The following is a 20,469-nucleotide window of genomic DNA, read 5'->3' on the forward strand; positions in this document are numbered from 1 at the left end:
GAGAGGACTATATTATTTCCTTTTCTTTTTCAAAAATTTCTGTATATATGCACTACTGTCATGATCTACATAGCAAAGGTGAAGATATCTATCTCGGCTAAGTTACAGCTGAGGAAACATGTGTGAAATAAAAACTATTCCTGAAATGTGGAGCTGTTCTAATTTCTGTACAACTGAAATTGCAAAATAATTAATTTCCACTGTATGCGCTGTGTTGGCCCAAGAATGCAATATCTTCTGAGGATAGTTCCATTGACAGATAATGTCGAGCTTCTCTTGACCTGATTGCAGAAAAAATGGAGATTAGGAGAGAAATTAATTATACAAAGAAACTATGGTGAAGGTACTGACCTTCGCCGTCTGCCTTTCTCCATGGCTCCGGATAAGTTGGAAGGGTCTGCTCTTGAGATCTTCCCTATGAATGAAGCATATTCATAGAAAGCTCTTCCTTTCAGTGACCTTAGAGGCACTACTGACTCTAATATGCTGGAAAGCCGCACTATTCGCCTACTGCATTCAGAAAAAAAACAACTCTAGTAATGAGAAAGAGAAGAGTGGAAAGTTTTGAAAGAAAAGTAAGTCAGCAAGAAATTTTCATTGCAACCGATGAACACATTGAAAACTATAGTATATACTACTTATACGTGGGAAGAAAAATAATTATTTACCATTCTTCATGTGTTTCTGGTTTCATACCCAAGCAGCTTCCATTGGTCAATGTGTATTCCTGTCTTGCCTCGTCTACTGCCAATCCTCTTCCGGGTACCATGGTAGCTGATGAAGTAGGGACGGATCCTGCTGTAACAATTTGGTTTGTGAAAAAGCAAAACTCTTGCTGTGACACAGTGGAAGTCATCTGTTCAAGCATCTGACATAAACCAGACGTATCAAGATCTCCAGAAGCGTTCATCATTGGCTCCAAAGCTCCCTAAATAAGTGAATTCCACAAGTTCAAAAATGTCAGCTGACAATTTTGAAAAGAGATCGAGAAAGAGAGGAAGCTTATACTCACTAGGTTCAGGAATCTAGAATGCCTTAAGTCAGATTCTGAAATTAGATTGGCTATCTGATGAGTGAGATCAAGAACTTGTGGAGCTTCTACAGGTTCTGAATCCAAGTATGACTTGTAATCAGCATGACTTGAACAGAGCTTTTTCCATGATTCTTGCACCGTATTTCTAGAGGTATCAAGCTTCGGTTTCTGAGCCATCTTGAATGTCTTACCAAAATCTATACGGCTGCATTCATCTGAAACTTGTTGCATCTTCTGGGAAGTCCCTACACATTCCTTGAAAGAGTAGTCCATCACCGTCGCATCAGAAGATTCTGCAATATTTTCACAAGTATTCTTTAAACAATCAAAAATCTGAAATCTGTCTATGTGTATCTTCTCTTCAGATGGGGGAGTCTGTACAACGTCCTCATTCACGGACACTTCTATTCTTCCATCAAAATGTCCGCAAGATACCGCTTTTGGCGACACTTCAGCTTCACCATCCATTAAAGTTTCTGGAACATATGAAGATTCTGGTACACATGATACATCAACTGACTGGGATACCTCATTAATGCAAGAGACCTTTGATGTCTCATACTGATAACAAGTTGCCTCCAATAATTCTACTCTGGAAGGAACAGCAGGATCAGCTAGTACAATTGTTTCCTTTTGCATATCTGGCCAATAGGAGGACAGCGTATCATCCTCTTGGAAAACCAATCTGTCGTCCTTCTCATGTTGTGAAATGGAAACCCGTATCTCAGTCAGAGGCTCATCTTCTGAATCAGAGGACATCACAACATTAAGCTTCCGCCTTCTGTTTGGCTGAGAGAAAGAGAGTGGTTGGTACGAAGTGTTGCTAAATTCATACGGAATACTCAAGACATCTTCTATCGCATCACAATCTTCAAAACAAGTGTTCTGCCTGAACATGGCTGCTTTCTTAGCTTGTATGTTGTTCTTTCCCATGCCCCGCCTCCATAATCTATTAAGCATTTTTTCGTTTTCAACCTCTTCGACAAATACTTCCACTGTGTTATAACTTTCCTCTTCCATTGATAATACCTTAGCAATCTCACTCTCCACCAACTGAGATAATTGAGAAGGGAAATCCCGTGCAATTATCTTGGGAAGCAGCAAGTGGCCAGCTTCATGATCAAAGAGATCTGGATTACTTGTATTCTTCACCTTTCTGGCTGTGGATGGGAAATTAAACCGTGAAAAAATCAAATGTCAAAATCTTCCAAATAACTAAAAATATTCACAGATAGTCTTGCACCAGCGGACCTCTGGGACTAAAATTAATTTTCGTATGTATAAATGTACGTCCAAAATACCTCTTTTCAGTTTACTCTGAAACAAAAACTGCATTTGCATAATGGCTTTCCGTATATCACCACCACAAAACAGGGTCAATTGCTCTAGGGAACCAGAATTAACTTTAACTTCCTCTGCTTCACAAAGCTGTGAAACAATAAATGTTAAGAAAAAATCCAATAAAATCTAAAAGTTGCGCACCAGAATACTAACCAGAGAAAGGTGGCTAAACAATTCTTCTTTTGATGGCAATGAAAAGCAAATTTCTATCCTCTCTAAGTTGTCTGGTAACCCATGATTCTTATCTGTAAATATGCATGTAATCACCAGATTAATTAAGATGAATTGCGAATGAAACAAAAATAATGTTTTAACATGGACGAATACTACCATTCGCAGTCAATACCACAGGCCCTTTTGCTTTCTTAGCAATCTGCTGAATAGCAGAAAAGAAACCACGATCTTCAGCAAAACAAATATCTACATCTTCAAAAAGAATTAAAGGCTTCAAGTTAGCTCCATCATTCTGGATTTGTAATACGGGTACCACTTCAGTTACATCCTCTACCCCATTGCCATCAGTACAGGCATTGAAAAGAGGGTCCAATGACCTGAAATAACAGATTATATGACAAACACTATTTTCAGTTTACGAGGAACCAATTGAAATGCAGAACTTAGCAGATACAAGCATTACTGTTGCAATTCAATGTACCTTGACAGGCTATATGACTTAAGAGCCTCTCCAAATTTCTGCCTAACTACTGTTCCACTTCGGCATTCTGATGTATTCGACTGTAGACAAAAGTCATTAGAGACATCAAACAATTGCGACAGTAAATATTTCCATGCCAGAAGAGGAAAAAAGGTTCTTGAGATCCATATATCGGAAACAATTCATACCTCTAGGATTTTAAATCCTTGTTCCTTGGCGCATGCATGGATAGCTGCAGATTTCCCACTCTGCAACACAAGCACAATTGTACTCACAAACATGAGTAACATATATGAAACTCAGAAAGTAATGTAGACATCAAAACTGACAGTTCGTGGAATATTTTATCACACACCCCAGCTGGACCAACGATTAAGAGAACATTTTTCAGGCAGTCTTCAGCACCAATGTTTTCTGAGTCACAGTCACTTTCAGAACAGTTGTAATCAGCATCTTGCGATTTATCTTCATCACTACTCAAAAAATCTTTGCTTGGCTGAAACCCTCTCTCATGCCATTGGCGCAGCCATTCATTCATTACTTTTACAGATTCAGTATTACCACATACCTGCAAGATATTTGGGTAAGAAAATCTGAGAAATTTGTGATTGCTACTTTTCTTTAAATACAAATTATATTTATCCCAGAAGATATAAACAGGCATATCCACTATGAAAGCAGTACGATCAAATTGTCTAACCTCCGAGGCACTTCTTGGCTGGTACTTATCTACCCATAAGCTATTACGAGGCTGGCCACTGGAGTCATTACTGCATAGATTAGAAATTATAAATCAAGAATTCTAGAAAGGATAAAATATAAGCCCAACAGAATTTCCAACCCTATGTGGTTATTTTCCACTACTTTTGAAGAAATCAATCATCAATCCAACCTAAAAAATGTGTGTACTGACATCAAATAAAAAATCACTACCTTTCTCGACATGACAGGCTTTGCATTTCATGAGAAATGTTTGCTGCCCCGCCAACATGATCAAACAAGTCAATTGCTTCATGAACTTCACAATCCTACAAAGAATGATAGGAAATGACCCTTTGTCATGAATGGTTCCAACAAACCAAAAACATAGAACAAAAGGAAAGTTTTAGCTCGTCACCGATTCTGCTCCATCTACGGAGCCAAGGTACCAATGTTTCTCCTCCTGGTCTGCTATTAAGACTACTGGAGATGCCTCTGCGATAACTTCTGATTGACAAGCACATTGTTCAGGCTCCTCATCATCAATGAGGCACACGTCAGGATGTGAAAGAGTTGGTAGTTCATTTAAATCAAACTCCTTAAGTTGGGGTTCAGAGTTGAATTTTATCTGTTGATAAGGACTCCAAGTGATAGATGAATTCTCATAGAAAGTCCAGTTCTTCCAATCAATGGTTCGATAATCATCCTAAGAAGAAGGTTTTGTCATTCAGATTGCTTTAATACTAAAAATGATTGAATAAGTTACCCTATATGCATTTGTCATACCTGAAACCTCTCAAATACATGTATAGGGCCGATGGTGACGATTTTATCTCTTCCTTGACCCTGACATGTACCATTCTCTCCCGCAGGGGTTTCTTGATTTCTTTTACCTCCTTTCCAAGAGGAGAAAAACGGATGCATCTGCTTGCCAGCAGACATCCTTAAATTTTCCTGATCATATACAAACGAACATGCCAGACTTCAGACCAAATTTACTGATTAAATTCCGAAGATCACACAAACTAGGACAAGAAGGAGACACTTACCTCAGCTCTTAACTTTGCTTCGAGACGCAAATTGGGAACTGGAGGTGAAACATTGGCAGCAATCATCTGATCCGCAGCAGCTAAAACACCATTTTTAGTAGCACTTTTCTTAGGCGTTGTCTTACGAGGACTCTTTCCTTTTGCCACCTGTATCCAAAAAAGAGACCATAATTACAAAATCTTCTCGAAAGTAATCCACATTGAAGACTAAAGTTACCTAAACTGAACTAGCTGTACAATCATAGCAAGCTAAACACCACAATTTTATAGATACAAAGAAAAAAACAAACCTTTTTGGAAGCCCCGTTCTTTGGAGTCCTCTCTTTCTGTTTTCTCGTCTTCTTCCCCTGACTAGTACAAAACCCACCATCTTCTCCTCCTTCACACTCCTCTTTATTACCGACATCGCACATCCGATCTCCATGAGAGTCAATGAACTCAGCAGATTTAGGCGAGACCAACGTCGACTGAACCAATTTCCGACGAACGTTCCTCCGTGGAGTCTGATCCATTGCAATTACCGTCGCAATCGCTCAATTAAGGAGGTTTTTTTAAGAAAAAGAAAAAAAAAAAAAAAAGGAGAAATCAGAGTTACGGTAGAATCTAGGGTTTATGTGTGAATTTGGGGATCTTGGTGTAAAGATTAAAATTATTATAACGATAAGGTTAAAGACGACAAATGTCCGATGCTTTAGATGAAAGGATTGATTTTTATAGTTGGGTGAGGATTTGGAGGGAACAATATTCTTTTTTTTTTGCTATTTCCCGCTAAACTTGAAGGCCTTGTTTGGCTCTCTCCTATTAGGACTAGGAGTTAGGTACGAGACTTGAACCGCTTCTTTTTTTTTCCTTCAACATTGATATAAATTCTTTCCTTTTTAGCTCGGGGGAAAAAAAAAGGGAAAGTGGGCTTTCAAGTGGGCCTCAATTCAGACTCTGATTTACTGGATTACCCTTAACCGATTCTGTTGGAACATAAATTGATAACATTTATACTTTTCTTGAATTTTGAATTTTACAAAATTTCCAAAATCTTAAGAAAATTGGTAATTCTCCTTAAACCGGTGAATCAATCCACGATTGATCAAAATAAATAGGGGTAAATCCGTCATTTACCAATATGTTATCTCCTACCGTTGTCTTTTGTCTGCAAACTGACTCTCACACACACAGAGCTGTTGACTGTTTCAAAAAAAAGATTTTTAACTTTTCCCCACTCTCTCTCTCTACTTCGAAGCGGAAGAAAGAAGATAGATTCTCTCAGATTTTTCAAATCCAAAAAAAAAAGTCACCTGAAATCTTTGTTTCTAAGCTTCTTCTGTTGATAATACTCTCTTTTTGATACTGGCATTTTCCAGGAACTGTGTGAAACCCTACAAAATTTGAAACTTTTGTAAAACCCTAGCCCAAGTTCCTGTTGATTTTTTTCTGATTGAGTAAGAGGAACACAAAACCCCCCAGAAGGCGATATGAAGAACCCAAAAAAAACCTTGATTCTGTTTCTAATTTTAGCTTCGAGCTTAGCATCAATGGCGACTGCAAAATCCACAATAGAGCCCTGCTCCAGTAAAGACACTTGTAACTCATTGCTAGGCTACACGCTCTACACCGACCTCAAAGTCACAGAAGTCGCTTCTCTCTTCCAAGTAGACCCAGTCTCAATGCTCCTATCTAACTCTATAGATATCTCTTACCCAGACGTCGAGAACCAAGTCCTTCCTGCCCAGCTCTTCCTCAAAATCCCAATCACTTGCTCCTGTGTCGACGGAATCAGAAAATCCCTCTCCACTCATTACAAGACTCGTACTTCCGACACACTTGGGTCCATCGCTGACTCTGTTTACGGTGGTCTGGTCTCACCCGAGCAAATTCAAGTGGCGAATTCAGGAACTGACCTTTCGGTTCTCGATGTTGGTACGAAGCTTGTGATTCCCTTGCCTTGCGCTTGCTTCAATGGTACCGATGAGTCTCTTCCGGCACTTTATCTATCTTACGTTGTGAGGGGTATCGACACAATGGCTGCAATTGCAAAGAGATTCTCCACCAGTGTTTCGGATTTAACCAATGTCAATGCCATGGGAGCTCCTGATATCAATCCTGGTGATATCCTCGCTGTCCCATTGCTAGGTACGATCCAAACTCTCTCTCTCTCTCTCTTCTTTGTTGAGTTAGACAGTTCTTATTCACTGTAAATGTAATCATTTTCAGAGGCATAAGAGTTTTAAAGTATCAATCTTTAGATAGGAATTTGCCAATTAAGTGCCAACTATAACATAATATTGAGTGTTTTGTGTTTTTTTTTGTATTAAAACTTCTCAGCTTGTAGTTCAAATTTTCCCAAATACGCTACGGACTACGGATTGATCATTCCAAACGGAAGCTATGCTCTCACCGCAGGCCACTGTGTACAATGCAGTTGTGTACTCGGAAGCCGCAGGTATTACGCAGTTTGAGTTTTGCTAATCGTAGTTTGGCTAATTTGCTGATCTTCTATTGCATTGATGTGATCACAGTATGTATTGTGAGCCTGCTTCTTTATCAGTCTCTTGTTCGAGTATGCGATGTAGAAACAGCAATTTCATGCTCGGGAACATCTCTTCGCAGCAGAGTAGCTCGGGTTGTAAACTTACTACTTGTAGTTACAATGGTTTCGTTAGCGGCACTATCTTGACCACGTAATGAGTCTTTTCTTATCATATTTCAACTGCTAATAGATTGGTTGACAACCTATTTAACCAATCTCTCTCGGTTTGTTTTTAAGGTTATCCATGTCCCTTCAACCACGATGCCCTGGTAACTATACTTTATGATACCTTATAACAAAGCCAATGAATGAAATCTTGGTCTCTAACTGAAGTAAAACAATTTGCAGGACCGCAACAATTAGCGCCGCTTATAGCCCCTCCCGATACTGTTCCAAAGGAACTAATGTATGTACCTTCGCCTTCACCTTCACCTTCACCTCCACCAGATGTTGATGATGTTGGTGATGGAGGAATTATGACCGCACCTGCAGCTTCACCCAGAGGACCTATTGTTTCTTCAAGTAGTTCAATCCCGGGAAATCCAGCTAATGGTCCAGGCGGGAGTATCTCTGTAGCTTCTTGTCCATTGAGCTGTTACTCATTCATTGCGTTTCTCATCTCCATTGCTTCTTGCTTTCTTGTTTTCTTAGTTTGAATGCAAGACAATCTCATTATTGGCTTCTTCTTTTTTCTGTGTTTTTTTCTTTAACTCCTGGACATTACTAGCGGACTACTACTTTGGTTAGTGATTATTCCGGTTTAAATTGTCCGATTAACAATCCTTACAAGTTAAAAAACTTATCACATATGACATACCCTACAAAATATAACTTGACATAATTTAAAAAACGCATATGAACATCAAAATGAACATCACTCATTAATAAATGAATCTTGATCATGCGTGCTGAAGCTAACACTGTTTTGGTATGGATCTCAGATATTTAATACGGACATCTACTTCTAAAAGCCCAGCCCAACTAATTTGAGATGTCTCCTGGAGAGACGACCCAACTTTACTTTAAAAGGAACTTTATTATAGACTAATAAGGAGAGTATATCATTAATTCGAATTTTCATATTAATTCCTCCAGCAAAAAGATTACTAACCATATTTTTACATTCTATACTAGAAGTGGACCCGCGCTACAGCGCGGGGGAATATTCATGATTTATGCTACAGATAATAAATTATAATATATTATACTTCTTATTATTTCTACGGTAAATTATATATATGTACATGAGTTTACATTAAACAGTAGAGAAAAAGAACCATTTAACAACGTGATTTGATATGTAATTTTCAGTTTGATCATATTAGTAGTAGAAATAATAATATAGGTAAAAAAATTGGTGACCAAGAAAAAAGAAATAATATTCATTTACATTCTCACAATATATGTTGTGGCGAATTAAGCTGCAAAGAATTGTGTTCAAAGAAAAAATTATTTATAAGCCGCTTTACTATGTGATTGTGAATTTTGCAAGCCAACCCGTGATTTTTTAATTAAAATAATGACATAAAAATTAATAATGATTAAGAAATAGAAGTATAATTAAATAAATATATATAGTTCATAAATACCGTATAAATAACTTATAAAAACTTCTTACAAGGATATGTAATTCAGTTTGACCAATTTATTAGTATCAAAAATAATAATACAGATAAGATATTGCATTTGAAAAAATTACATAATCACAATGTATTTAATAAAATACATTTAACTAATTCCAACTAATTAGCATTATTATTAATTTTATTACTATTATTTATGTATTCATATATGCATTTTTTATATTTTATACCAAATATTTTTAAATTATGTTTTTATATATGCATTTTTATATTTTTTTATATTTATAATTTTTGTTCAAAAACATTATATTTTTATTAGTTATATATAAGAATTTCTTATACTAATTAAAAAAAATTTAAAAGATTGCGATCTTTTATATTCATAAACATATTCTCTTTATATTTTGCGTTAATATAGTTTTCTAAACTATAATAATGTAATATTAATACATATAGTACTTTCCTAAATTATATGAATTTATTATATAATTTTCGGAATAAATTTTAATTTAAAATACTTTCCAAAATTATAGGAAATTATTGTATAATTTTCGGAGTAATGCATAATTAACATAGTTTCCTAAATTATAGGAATATGTTAATGGAGGTCAACATAAAAAGGAATATATTAATATTTCCAAAATCAGTTCAGATTTTATGGTTTATATCTATATCCGAAATTTGATCCAAATTATAAGTATCCATTTAGCAAATTTCGGGTATTTTTGCTAAATTGACCCGACCCATTTCCTATTTGTACTTTTCTTTTACTAATATAGAGATTTTTCTCGATTTTATTCCTTCCATTGGTCCTCTCTATCTATTTTGTTATAATTAGACGATAATTTTGTTCAAACGGAACTTCTAAACAAAACAAAAACAAAGTGAAACAAATCAATAGGATTTAGGTAGTTGAACCTACTTAATGCACGAACATCCCCATAATGATGAAACTCAGTTATCTTCACTTTCCTAGAAACTTCTCCACAAAAAAAAAAAGCATGTACTGTGTATTATTCAGCGAACATATTTAATATCAATAAATCGAAAAAATCTCGATTCTGCAAATAATTATACTTGCATATCTACCTATAAACCCTACATGACTTATTCTCAATTTTGCACCTTCTTGGAAATTTCTCGACGCCAAAGCCGTACCATCGTACCAGTTTCTTATCCTTTTGATAAATTAAATGCACCTGTCTACAGTATATAATTATATATTCAGAAAGGTAACTAAAGATATTGTAAGATAATAGTGTCTTTGTAATGGTAAGGCCATCTCTTTTGTTCCAGTACTTATTGGGAAAGTACGGATCAAACGGAGAGAGTAGTACTATGCGGTGCCAGTGAAGCTGGTCAGTAGTATGGGAAACTGTTTCACGGTCAGGATAAGTTTCTTATTTTATGTGACTTGGATAAACTAAAAAAACTTCATTGCCAAAACCGTATAATGAAAATGGAAGAAGCCTCCAGATGCTTTGTTGCAAAATAAAGAAAGGAAAAAAAGGAATATATTTTGGGGCTGTAAAGCTGACAAAATTAAACTGCCTCTGTTTGACCTTTTTAAGGGTTTGCTTAGGACCAAAGTGTGAAATGTCTAAGCGAAGACAAGTCTCGTATAAGCTCTCTCGAGGCTTTGTGAAAAAGTCAAGGCTGTCCCCGAAAAAGAACATGCCATCTCTCAAACTCCTTCGATCATGTGCTCTTGCGTGTCTTAAAGTTCTATATAAGGTCTGTTTTGGCTTTTGCCGAAATACACATGCTTCTTTTGAAATCATTATCTGTGCTTTAGTATCTATCTACACATCTTCATATTCTCACATGCATGCACATATATCTAACATTTTTTCTTCTTTTTTTTTTGAAGTATCGAGAGCCTTCTAAACCAAATATATATAAACTTAAATTTGACATGTTAATGCAGTGATTATTGGATTTGTATTCATTAAATTTAAATTATAAATTTTATTTTTATACCCGGAATATTTCTAACAAACACTTTATAAATACATGTCGAAAAGCGTTTAGACTGAGTATTTCTAGCGTGAAAAATGGAACTACTAATTAGTTACAGTACTGCCCTAATTTGTATGATTATAACACCTATATACATGCTATATGGGAATTCTAGATCCATAATATATAGACTATAGTCATGTATATTAATTAGTTGGTTGTTTTAGTGTAAAATTAGCAAATCTAGATTTGTAGTTTAGCTAGATTCGACTCGGAGAATCTCCTCAAAATTCACAAAACAGACTTCATATTGTATGTCTAAAAAGAGCAACGGGACCGGAAAGTTAATTTAAAACTTTTAAACTAGGCTTAAGTATGATATAAACACATGATCCTTCAATGATCTAGACTCTAGTTATCCGACGTATGACGTAACTTTAAATCGCGTTTTCTTTTCTTTCTAAAAGTATGAAAACAAAACAAACTATGAAGTGAATGTTGTATTGTACTCATCAGATTATGAAGATTTTGACAATACATCTAGGTTTACAGTTTGTTTTCTATGTGTGTGTTAGAGAAGTGTTGGGAACGTATAATGATATTTATTGTTTACCAAAAACAAAGAAAAAAAAACACACTAGTACTAGCTATAAATTAAGAAAAACGCGGTTTTGGTGCAGTAGCGAGACAGAGTGTAAACAGCTGTTTTTGTGTTGTTTAAGTGTGATTCACTTACTTCAGTCTTCACTATTTGGCTGCGCGTTTCCATTTCCATTCCCTATTACATTAGTTTTATCAACAAATATCTTAACATTATTATTTGATAGTAGTATAGTACAAATACAAAATATACATTTTATAATCTATTGCTTAAAATGTTTTTAGGTTTATAATTATTAGTTTATCATATTTTTGTTAATTTGGGAGACCTCACATGCTACTTCATGAAGCTGCCTCCCCTTGTCCCTCCATATCAGAATCCTATGTATTTCCGTTTCTTTTATAATCATAATTCATTATTTTTCCAATAGATCGATGTATTCAAAAACAAAGTTCATTCATAATTGACTATTATGATTTAGCATTCTTCTGCATGTTAAATTCGAGAGGCTTTATTACTACGTACATTTTACAAGTGATTAAAAAAACACATCATCTAAACGAAACTCCTTTAATAGATACCAAAAAGAAAAAGAAGAAGAAAAAAAACATAGACCAATGAGCAGGTTTGAAGGGTCTCTTTCCACGAAGTATCGTAGGATTTGACACGTTCAAATGCAGCTGTAAATTTGCAATTTCCGAAAGTGATAGCTTGTGTTATATATAGCTCTAAGCCTCTATTTAAGTCATCAAAACATAGACTTCTATTTATAAAAAAAAAAATATCATCCTCAAAATTAACTAGTAAAAGTAATCCTTGGTTTCCCCACCAAGTGGCTTCCGTACAGCTAGCTGTACACTCATCTGATAGATTTGTTTTTTTAATATGCTGTTAGTTTAAAAATTAAATTCCATCAATGGTTACTTTTTAATATACCATTAATCTTTCAAACGTACTAATAATAAAATAAAGAGAACAATGTATTCGAATGTTACTCTAGTAACTTGGCCTTTCACGTCGTGGAGAATGTCTCCATTTGATCTAAGTCATCGTCTGAATTCTATATCAACTACAACTTTTCAATAATGGTTACTTATGTAGCTACTATAAACGTCTTGAATAATGAAACTATTTAGTGTTTTACATATCTCATAGGTTAGTTTGAGATTTCATTTCATTGATATATCCTGGTACCCAAAAAAAAAAAAATCTTGATATAAATTAGGAATATATAGCTACTAGACATATGAAACAAAAGTCTGACATATCCATTTGTGATTATGCGGGTGAAATTAATACTAATTTTAAAAACACCTGTCATGCACCAAAAACGTCACATTCATACACAAAAACGATACTATTTCATTTGACCACACTTTTGATTTTATAAAAAATAAGCCAATTATTATTAATTGTCCCATCCCCCTCCTCTCTCAATTCCCTCATATCAAGTCCATGCTATATATATATAATCTCCTATCTTCGACATTATTTCCCATCCAAAATACTTTTCTCAGCTTCTACCCAAACACTTAAACTACAAAAGCATCCAAATCAAGAACAAACATTACTACATATATATATATCATGGTGAAACAAGAAATCAAGATCCAAGTTACTACTTCCTCAAGATCATCATCACTCTCTCATTCTTCATCACCTTCTTCCTCTTCGTCATCGCCACTACGTCATCACCAATCTAGTAAGAACAAGATACAGAAGTACAAGGGAGTGAGGATGAGAAGCTGGGGATCATGGGTTACTGAAATTAGGGCACCAAATAAAAAGACAAGGATCTGGTTAGGTTCTTACTCGACCGCAGAAGCAGCTGCTAGGGCTTACGACGCTGCTCTCTTGTGTCTTAAAGGACCTAAAGCCAATCTCAACTTCCCTCACAGTACTTCTCCTTTTCTCATGAACATCGACGAAAAGACCCTTTTGTCCCCAAAATCCATCCAGAAGGTTGCCTCCCAAGCCGCTAACTCATTCTCTTCTGAGCCTTTTACCCCTCCCTCCGATGAGGATGATCATGATCATGATCATAATGAACTCCATAACCACCCATCTCCTTCTTCTTCTGCTGCATCTTCTCCAACTGATGATGGTGATTTGGCATCTCATCATCATGATTGCGATGATAGACTCCATCACCATCCATCTCCTTCTTCTTCAGCTGCATCTTCTCCACCACATAACGATGATGATGGTGATTTGGTATCGTTGATGGAATCTTTCGTGGACTTCAACGAACACGTGTCTCTGATGGATCAGTCGTGGTATGGATTTGATCAAAGTGAGATGTTCCTCGCCAACGGATCTCCATTTGATTATTCTCCACAGTTGAATAGCTCGAAGACGACGATGGATGACTTGTACGACGATGCTGATATCCAGCTATGGAGTTTCACTTGATCCGACGGTCCATATTAATTATACCGCGAGACACCCTTCAGTTCACATTACTTCATTTAATTCATTCTTTTTATAAATATACCAATTGAGATTCGTCGTGTTGTTTGTTTCGTTAAGTTGCTTGTTGCAAGGAGCAAATTAACTATTGATATGTATGAAAAAATGTTATATACATATTTACAAACTAATTTAAGAAGATCACATGAACAAGATGCCCTTTTTTTGTTTGTCACTTCTTGACTTTTTCATGTGTTTTTTTCCCCCGATTTATTTTAGTACACATTTGTAATAAGTATCGTACTTGTTATTTTGTCAAATCATGTAATTCTCAAACTATTTCTTGATATTCAACTATTCAAGGCCCAATATAAGAAACGGAGCTAATGTATAGAGTCCATTTATGAACCTGACTATACATGCATACTTGGATTCCATCTCTGCCATCTGCTTAGGAACATCTTTTCTATTTATCGAACCTATCAATGAATTCCACACATATGAGCTTGATCAATTTTGAGATTTAAATTCTACACCTAACTAAAATCAAACCTCCTCCTCAAAGGGACACGAGCATATGGGCTTGAATGCCTCCTTGGATGACGATTTCTGAATCCAGGTTATGTATAATTGGGCTCTATACGTTATGTCGTTCTTTCATATTGGGCCTTAAATATACATCCCGCGATCCACCTGATTTGGATTTTTGTGTGTGTGTGTGTGTGTGTGTATTACTTAGCAATAAAAGCCGAAGAGATCAAATACTCAAATCTGATCCAAATGTATATGTGAGCAAGTTCCAAACATTTGAGCACAAACTTTTATAGGCTATACATGTTTGATTTTGAGAAAAGAGGCTTTTTAAAGAAAGTTATAGTCTGTTAACAAAAAGTAAGATGCTGTTAAGTCAAATTTATAAGGTTAAGCTCATCATGTGCTTTGTTGGTTTAACAAACAGTTAACAGACTATGTTAGACTTTTACAGAAGCCATATGTTACTTAGCTGTCTTTTTACATTTTTAATCGTTTGTACCTTTCAAATTTTACTTTAGTTTTAGTATTAAAGGCTCCCAAGTCCCAAAGTTAAATCTCATAACCTCTTGGCTACTTTTTTTTTTTAATAAACCGATTGCTATAACTGTTTTATTTATTTAGTTATGATGTTATTATTAAAACAAAATTTGTGCTACATATTAGTATATCATCATGACATAGATAACTTGTACTTGATTGCCAAAAATAAAAAGATAACTTGCACTTATTATAAGTTACACATTTTCTCTCACATATGATTTATATCAGTTTGAATATATATAAATCAATGCAAAACATATACTTATGTGAGTTTATACGATACTATAATACTGCAGGAAGATAGGAGCGGGGCAGGGGGATTGGAAGATGAAATGGTCCATAAAAAGGTGGTAATCGTCAAACTCGAGGTGACAAGAAATAAAAAAGTCGGTTTGCTTTGTTATTTTTTTTTTTTCAGTGTTAATAATGCAACTTGTAATTATATATGTTGTCTGCATTTCATGGTTTGATAGCAAACCAACTTGATATATCAATCAATGATCCAAAATTAAAAGGAGGAGGAGAAGAGAGCCTCGTAGATATGAGTTAGTTTCGAGAGTTTACCATTTGCCCATTTGGGCTGCTCCTGTTTAGTACGTAAATTTGAGAGTGGTGAAGTAACAACCCTAGCTATATATATATATACAATTATACATACTATACAATACAATAGTATAATGTAGTAAAAGATAGCGCATTAATCACTGAATACGGATTGTCGTGTGGAAAGCTATATTTGACCAATATGAAATATGCTTTGGGTCAAACAATGAAACCCCATTGGACAAGCACTTTCATCAAATCCTTCATTACTCAAGTATGTGAGTTCTAATAAACAAACCCTATTTAAATCATCAGTATGATGCCTTTGCTCTTTGCATTTAATATATTTTTGTAATAAACGAGGCACTTAATAGACATTCATATCATTATGCAGTCGCAGACAAAATAAAACTAGAATTTAAAGATATGAATGTACTAGTATAAACGTTTGTTTTATTTTTCGTCACTAAACTCATTGAATATAAAATCGCATAATCATTATCATAATATATATACGACCTCACCCTAAAGCTAATTAATGAATGTACACAACAAAAACAAGTAATTTCCTCGCGTCCACAAGATTTATTAGTGCTGTTTAAAATCTTGATTATCAAAAAAATGAGATCGTGTATATAAAGCTAATTAATGAATGTACACTACAAAAACAAGTGGTGGTAGTCGTGCAATTATCCAAATTATTTGGCTGTGCATAGATGTCGTATATTGAATAAGTATGGCAGCCTTAATCTGTTGTCGTCGACCAATCAAAATATATAAATTACGTGTCGTAAGTAAATAACTTATATCAATAATTTCAATAAATGCTTGTTACTCTCGTAGCTATAGGGCAATATTTATTGCGATTGAAATTTCATTTATAAGGCCACACAGTACAGTTTCTGTTTATAGAACTTGAAAATTGTACCTTACCAACTGTCTTTTTTTTAAAAAAATCTTTTCTTTTCTTAAGAGCTAATTTTTGCATGTTGAGTAGTTAAAAAGAATAGAGAGACCTTCAAAGTTTGTATGAATCACCAAAGATTTTTCATATTTGAGTCAAACTGTTGATGTAAGCAAAATTGCCACAGGATCTTCATGACATCAAAAATCATTCCCTTGGAGTAGTACCAAGTTAGTCGATGTACCATGCATACACGCAAGATATGAATCCGCTCAGATAAACAAATAAATCAAGATAATTCATGTATATAGAGTGCTTATTATAAGTAATCGAAAGTTATATACGGTACAAAATGTACTATGAAAATGTATCCCATGCACCAAAGATTGTTTATACAGTAAAACCTCTATAAATTAATAATGTTGGGACCATGAAAATCTATTAATTTATAGAGGTTTTAATTTATCGATAAATTAATAATTATTAATTTATAGAGAGATTTTCCTAATTTGGAAAAAAATTTCAAAAAAGATTTAAAAATAAGATTTAATCATGATAATTAATATTTTATATAATCATTAACAAAGAAAATAATAATTATTATGTTTTAGAAAAGAATTCTAACAATTTTTTATATAGTAAAATATTAGAAATAAACTATGACAAAAAATTATGTGTCTATATATACATATATTTTGAAAATTTTACCTAATTATTAATTTATAATATTGATGGGACCATATATTTAAAAAGGATTTTCAAAAAAATTATTATCTTATTATTTTATCGAAATGTATCTAAATTTACACTGGTCCCAACTTGGGACCGGAGAAATTTATTAATTTATAGAGATTATTAATTTATCGAGTATTAATTTATAGAGGTTTTACTGTATATGACTTATTTCAAAATCCTTTATAAATGATCCTAACGAAACGATATACTTGACACGTTGAATAAAAATAGTTTTGAACTTGTTCGTATATATATTGGGATATAGCTTGTAATTATGGATGACTAGATGCTTAGTTATCACTGATGTCTATAGATGAATATGCTTTAACGGAAAAATCAAAAGATGCCACAATGAGACTGTATTTGCTCTTACACTCAAGAATTGTCTCTTCTGTATCACAACTAATATATTTTCTTGATTTTTGTTCAATCATATTTTACTATGTCTAGCTACTGAGATACAGTAATTGGTAGGATTCAAACCTAAACCCACAAATTATTTTTGTGAGACCAGGATCAGACAAATTGCTCTAAACATTTCGTTTAACCAAATGATGAACTATGGCTTTGTATATGTAACAATTAAACTAGTGACTCTAATTATATAGCTCCGAGTTTCTACCAAAAAAAAGTTATATAGCTCCGAGTAAATAGAAATATGCTAGAAATATTTATTGATGTTCAGTGTTCACCGGAGAGGTTTTTGGCATTTTGCAACTAATTCAGTGAGACCACTTCACAGTTACAGGCCATTGAGCATATCGGTCCATTGATTTATAGTTTTTACTTGATATGGCTACTATTTAACCTACGTTGACAAGTCTGTGTACGAAGTATCTTCTTCATCCTCTCTTTTTTTCTTTTCTTTTCTTGATAATAATAATACTATATTTCGAGTTTTCTAAAAATAAATATTTAAGAGATCAAATCAAGTACGAAACTAATCAAAGATTCCGATTTAAGGATAATGTTTCATTCTAACAAAAATCTATCGATCTGTCAGTGATTCAGATCATTATACAAAACATCAAATCCAATCATCCACATTTTCTCTACATTTTTTTTTAAAATCAAACATTACTTCTTATATGTACATTTACATTAGTAGACAAATGGAAAAAAAAAAAAAAAAAAACCCTTCCATAGTAAAGCTTCTCATAATTCAAGCTTTACCAGGGTTACATTAAAAAAAAAAAAAAAAAAAATTCTAAACAATTTTTTCTATGTCATCTTTACTTGTCATTTTCACCTCCTTTTTTTTTCTAATGTTTAATTTTCACAAATTTTACCATCCATTTGATTCTGAACGGCTTTCACAGCTGCAACTCTCGCAGCCGTCGCAGCCTTATTAGCTGCAGCCACAGCTCGTACCACCTGCTCATCGACCCGTCTCTGATTCACTCCTTTCTTCGCCCTCTCTCGTGCACTCTGCACCATTAACTATCTTTTAATCCAAACAATGTTTTATTAAACATTTCCAGCTAAAGTTTCATCCTTTTGAGTATATATATATATAAAATACCTGAACCGCTCTATGAACCGGGCCGGATTCCGGAGGAAGATGGTTAACGAGATTACCATCGTCCCATTCACCGGACTTGATATCACCGGTTCTGAATCTGTACGTGCCATAGCCTTGCTTACGACCTTCGTGCCAAGCTCCTTCGTAATAGTGACCATTAGCAAAATGGTAAACACCAAATCCATGAATCTTGTCTCCAAAATACTCCCCTGCGTACTTATCTCCATTTCTACAACAGCAAAAATATTCATAACTATAAATAATAACTCAAAGAAGTGAAAACAGAGATATAGAAGCTTTTGTCTTTGTGTGTTTTTAACCTGAAATGGTAAGATCCAAGTCCATGTTTGACACCAAATTTGAATTCTCCGACAAAAGAGCTTCCATCAGCACATGTTTGTACACCAAAGCCATGGCTTTGACCGTTGAACCATTCACCAGAGTAAGAATCACCAGTGTAAAACCAGTAAACTCCATAACCATGTCTAAGTCCTTGCTTGTACTGTCCTTTGTACTTGCTTCCTTTAGACCAACACTCGATTCCATAGCCATCGTATCTTCCATTGATCCAATCTCCTTCATATCTTCCATTTACGAAGTAGTAGTAAACTCCACTTCCGTTACACTTCCCTCGGTTAAACTCACCTTCGTAGAAATCACCACTGCTGAACAACTGAACTCCTTCTTTGACGACCAGTCTCGTTTCATCTTCTTTGATCGGTTCCGGTTTTGAATCCCCGATGTACCATTGAACCGGTTTCGGTTTGTGTTTGATTCGAGACCTTACGCGAATCTGTTTGATTGCGAATACGGTTTGGTTAATAACCGCCATGTTCCGCGATGCGAAGAACAGAGCAACGGCGACGAAAATCAAACCGAGTAAGAGATTCTCCGACGTGAAAACCTCATCGACGAAGAAAAGTAAGAAAGATGAGAGACTGAGGAAAGAGAGAGAAGCGAGTGTGAAGGCGAGACCCGGTTTAATTCGATTGATTGACCCGAATGATTTAACTGGTCTTTTTCTCCTCTGTTTCTCTTCTTTCTCACCGGATTCTAGATCTTGTTCACGGCGGTGGTGAGAGACTTCGTTGAAGTCATCACATTCAGTGATTGAAGAAAGGCTTTGGATCGATGATCGAATCGTCGGAGATGATCTGAGTAACGACGATTGAGTCCTCGTCAGTTTCGATTGGCTCATCTCCTCGGACGAAAAAAACTTATAGCAAAACAGAGCGAAAACAATAAATCAAAAAAGCTCCGATCGAGAAGGCTCGATATAGAGTCTGAATTACCACTTTCTTTCTCGACTTTTCCGGCCTAATCTTAAACGGAAATACGTTAGCCACCACTGCACCACCGTGCCGAGCATCGCAAACACGAGAGATCTCGTAACTCCAGAGAAAGACGTGATCTTTTTCGTCGTTTTTGTTTTCCGGAGAGTTTTCACGGCGAAGCTAAAAGAAAGAAGAAGAAGAAGAAGCTCACTTTGCTTAAGAGAGATCGAAAGATAGAGAGAGAGAGAGAAAGCTTTGAACTTTGAAGCGGGTCTGAGATTATTTTAAGAGACAAAGGAAAAAAAGGAATTCGATTCAATATTGACCGTTAGATGAAAATCTGACGGTTGATTAACGAAAGCAATGAACCGTGGCCGTTGGATCAGAGTAAGGGGAAGAAGGAGAAGAAGTCACGGTCTTGACGGGGAATATTAGGAGGCGGAGACGCTTTTTAGCTTTACTGTTGCAGGCCGGCACGTGCCGCTACACATACATCCATTGGTTGGTCACCTTTTTTTATATATTTATTTCATAAAATTCAAACTTTTCGTTTTTAAAATTATA

At 35.0% G+C, this 20,469-nt stretch overlaps 4 protein-coding genes across 6 annotated transcripts; 2 read left to right on the forward strand and 2 right to left on the reverse strand.

The window, feature by feature from the left end:
- Positions 1-109: 109 nt before the first annotated feature.
- Positions 110-5,373, reverse strand: LOC17894877. The gene is made up of 16 exons (XM_006300532.2): positions 5,068-5,373; positions 4,778-4,924; positions 4,515-4,682; positions 4,147-4,434; positions 3,963-4,057; positions 3,730-3,799; positions 3,385-3,597; positions 3,218-3,277; positions 3,030-3,109; positions 2,705-2,925; positions 2,528-2,619; positions 2,335-2,461; positions 1,013-2,193; positions 669-928; positions 352-510; positions 110-281 (listed from the first exon to the last, which is right to left on the reverse strand). The coding sequence occupies exons 1-16, from the start codon at positions 5,287-5,289 to the stop codon at positions 191-193; spliced, it is 3,474 nt and encodes a 1,157-aa protein (XP_006300594.1). The 5' UTR covers positions 5,290-5,373; the 3' UTR covers positions 110-190.
- A 621-nt stretch (positions 5,374-5,994) lies between these two features.
- LOC17896030 (lysM domain-containing GPI-anchored protein 2) lies at positions 5,995-8,054 on the forward strand. Its single transcript, XM_006302234.2, has 5 exons — positions 5,995-6,904; positions 7,097-7,214; positions 7,291-7,452; positions 7,539-7,570; positions 7,650-8,054. The coding sequence occupies exons 1-5, from the start codon at positions 6,247-6,249 to the stop codon at positions 7,955-7,957; spliced, it is 1,278 nt and encodes a 425-aa protein (XP_006302296.1). The 5' UTR covers positions 5,995-6,246; the 3' UTR covers positions 7,958-8,054.
- Positions 8,055-12,950: 4,896 nt separating this feature from the next.
- LOC17896194 (ethylene-responsive transcription factor ERF013) lies at positions 12,951-14,044 on the forward strand. The gene has a single exon (XM_006302608.2). The coding sequence runs from the start codon at positions 13,032-13,034 to the stop codon at positions 13,854-13,856; it is 825 nt and encodes a 274-aa protein (XP_006302670.1). The 5' UTR covers positions 12,951-13,031; the 3' UTR covers positions 13,857-14,044.
- Positions 14,045-18,166: 4,122 nt separating this feature from the next.
- LOC17896291 (MORN repeat-containing protein 1) lies at positions 18,167-20,154 on the reverse strand. Of its 3 annotated transcripts, none has more exons than XM_006302244.2 (3): positions 18,952-20,154; positions 18,632-18,860; positions 18,167-18,537 (listed from the first exon to the last, which is right to left on the reverse strand). In XM_006302244.2, the coding sequence occupies exons 1-3, from the start codon at positions 19,827-19,829 to the stop codon at positions 18,379-18,381; spliced, it is 1,266 nt and encodes a 421-aa protein (XP_006302306.1). In that variant the 5' UTR covers positions 19,830-20,154; the 3' UTR covers positions 18,167-18,378. The 3 variants fall into 3 exon arrangements, with proteins under 3 accessions (XP_006302306.1, XP_023643591.1, XP_023643592.1); XM_023787823.1 differs by having other exon boundaries at positions 18,167-18,549; XM_023787824.1 differs by having other exon boundaries at positions 18,386-18,553.
- Positions 20,155-20,469: the final 315 nt, after the last annotated feature.

This window comes from Capsella rubella, unplaced genomic scaffold (assembly GCF_000375325.1).
Source record: "Capsella rubella cultivar Monte Gargano unplaced genomic scaffold, Caprub1_0 scaffold_2, whole genome shotgun sequence".
Classification (NCBI taxonomy): Eukaryota; Viridiplantae; Streptophyta; class Magnoliopsida; order Brassicales; family Brassicaceae; genus Capsella; species Capsella rubella.

Coding starts and splice junctions, on each gene's coding strand:
- LOC17894877 (XM_006300532.2), bottom strand. CDS start 5,289: ATGGATCAGACTCCACGGAGGAACGTTCGTCGGAAATTGGTTCAGTCG. Junction 3,278..3,384: donor TAATCGTTGGTCCAGCTGGG/GTGTGTGATAAA, acceptor CTTGTGTTGCAG/AGTGGGAAATCTGCAGCTAT. Junction 2,194..2,334: donor TCAGAGTAAACTGAAAAGAG/GTATTTTGGACG, acceptor TCCCATCCACAG/CCAGAAAGGTGAAGAATACA.
- LOC17896030 (XM_006302234.2), top strand. CDS start 6,247: ATGAAGAACCCAAAAAAAACCTTGATTCTGTTTCTAATTTTAGCTTCG. Junction 6,905..7,096: donor CCTCGCTGTCCCATTGCTAG/GTACGATCCAAA, acceptor AAAACTTCTCAG/CTTGTAGTTCAAATTTTCCC. Junction 7,215..7,290: donor TGTGTACTCGGAAGCCGCAG/GTATTACGCAGT, acceptor ATGTGATCACAG/TATGTATTGTGAGCCTGCTT.
- LOC17896194 (XM_006302608.2), top strand. CDS start 13,032: ATGGTGAAACAAGAAATCAAGATCCAAGTTACTACTTCCTCAAGATCA.
- LOC17896291 (XM_023787823.1), bottom strand. CDS start 19,829: ATGAGCCAATCGAAACTGACGAGGACTCAATCGTCGTTACTCAGATCA. Junction 18,861..18,951: donor CTTGGATCTTACCATTTCAG/GTTAAAAACACA, acceptor TTGCTGTTGTAG/AAATGGAGATAAGTACGCAG. Junction 18,550..18,631: donor CGGTTCATAGAGCGGTTCAG/GTATTTTATATA, acceptor ATTAAAAGATAG/TTAATGGTGCAGAGTGCACG.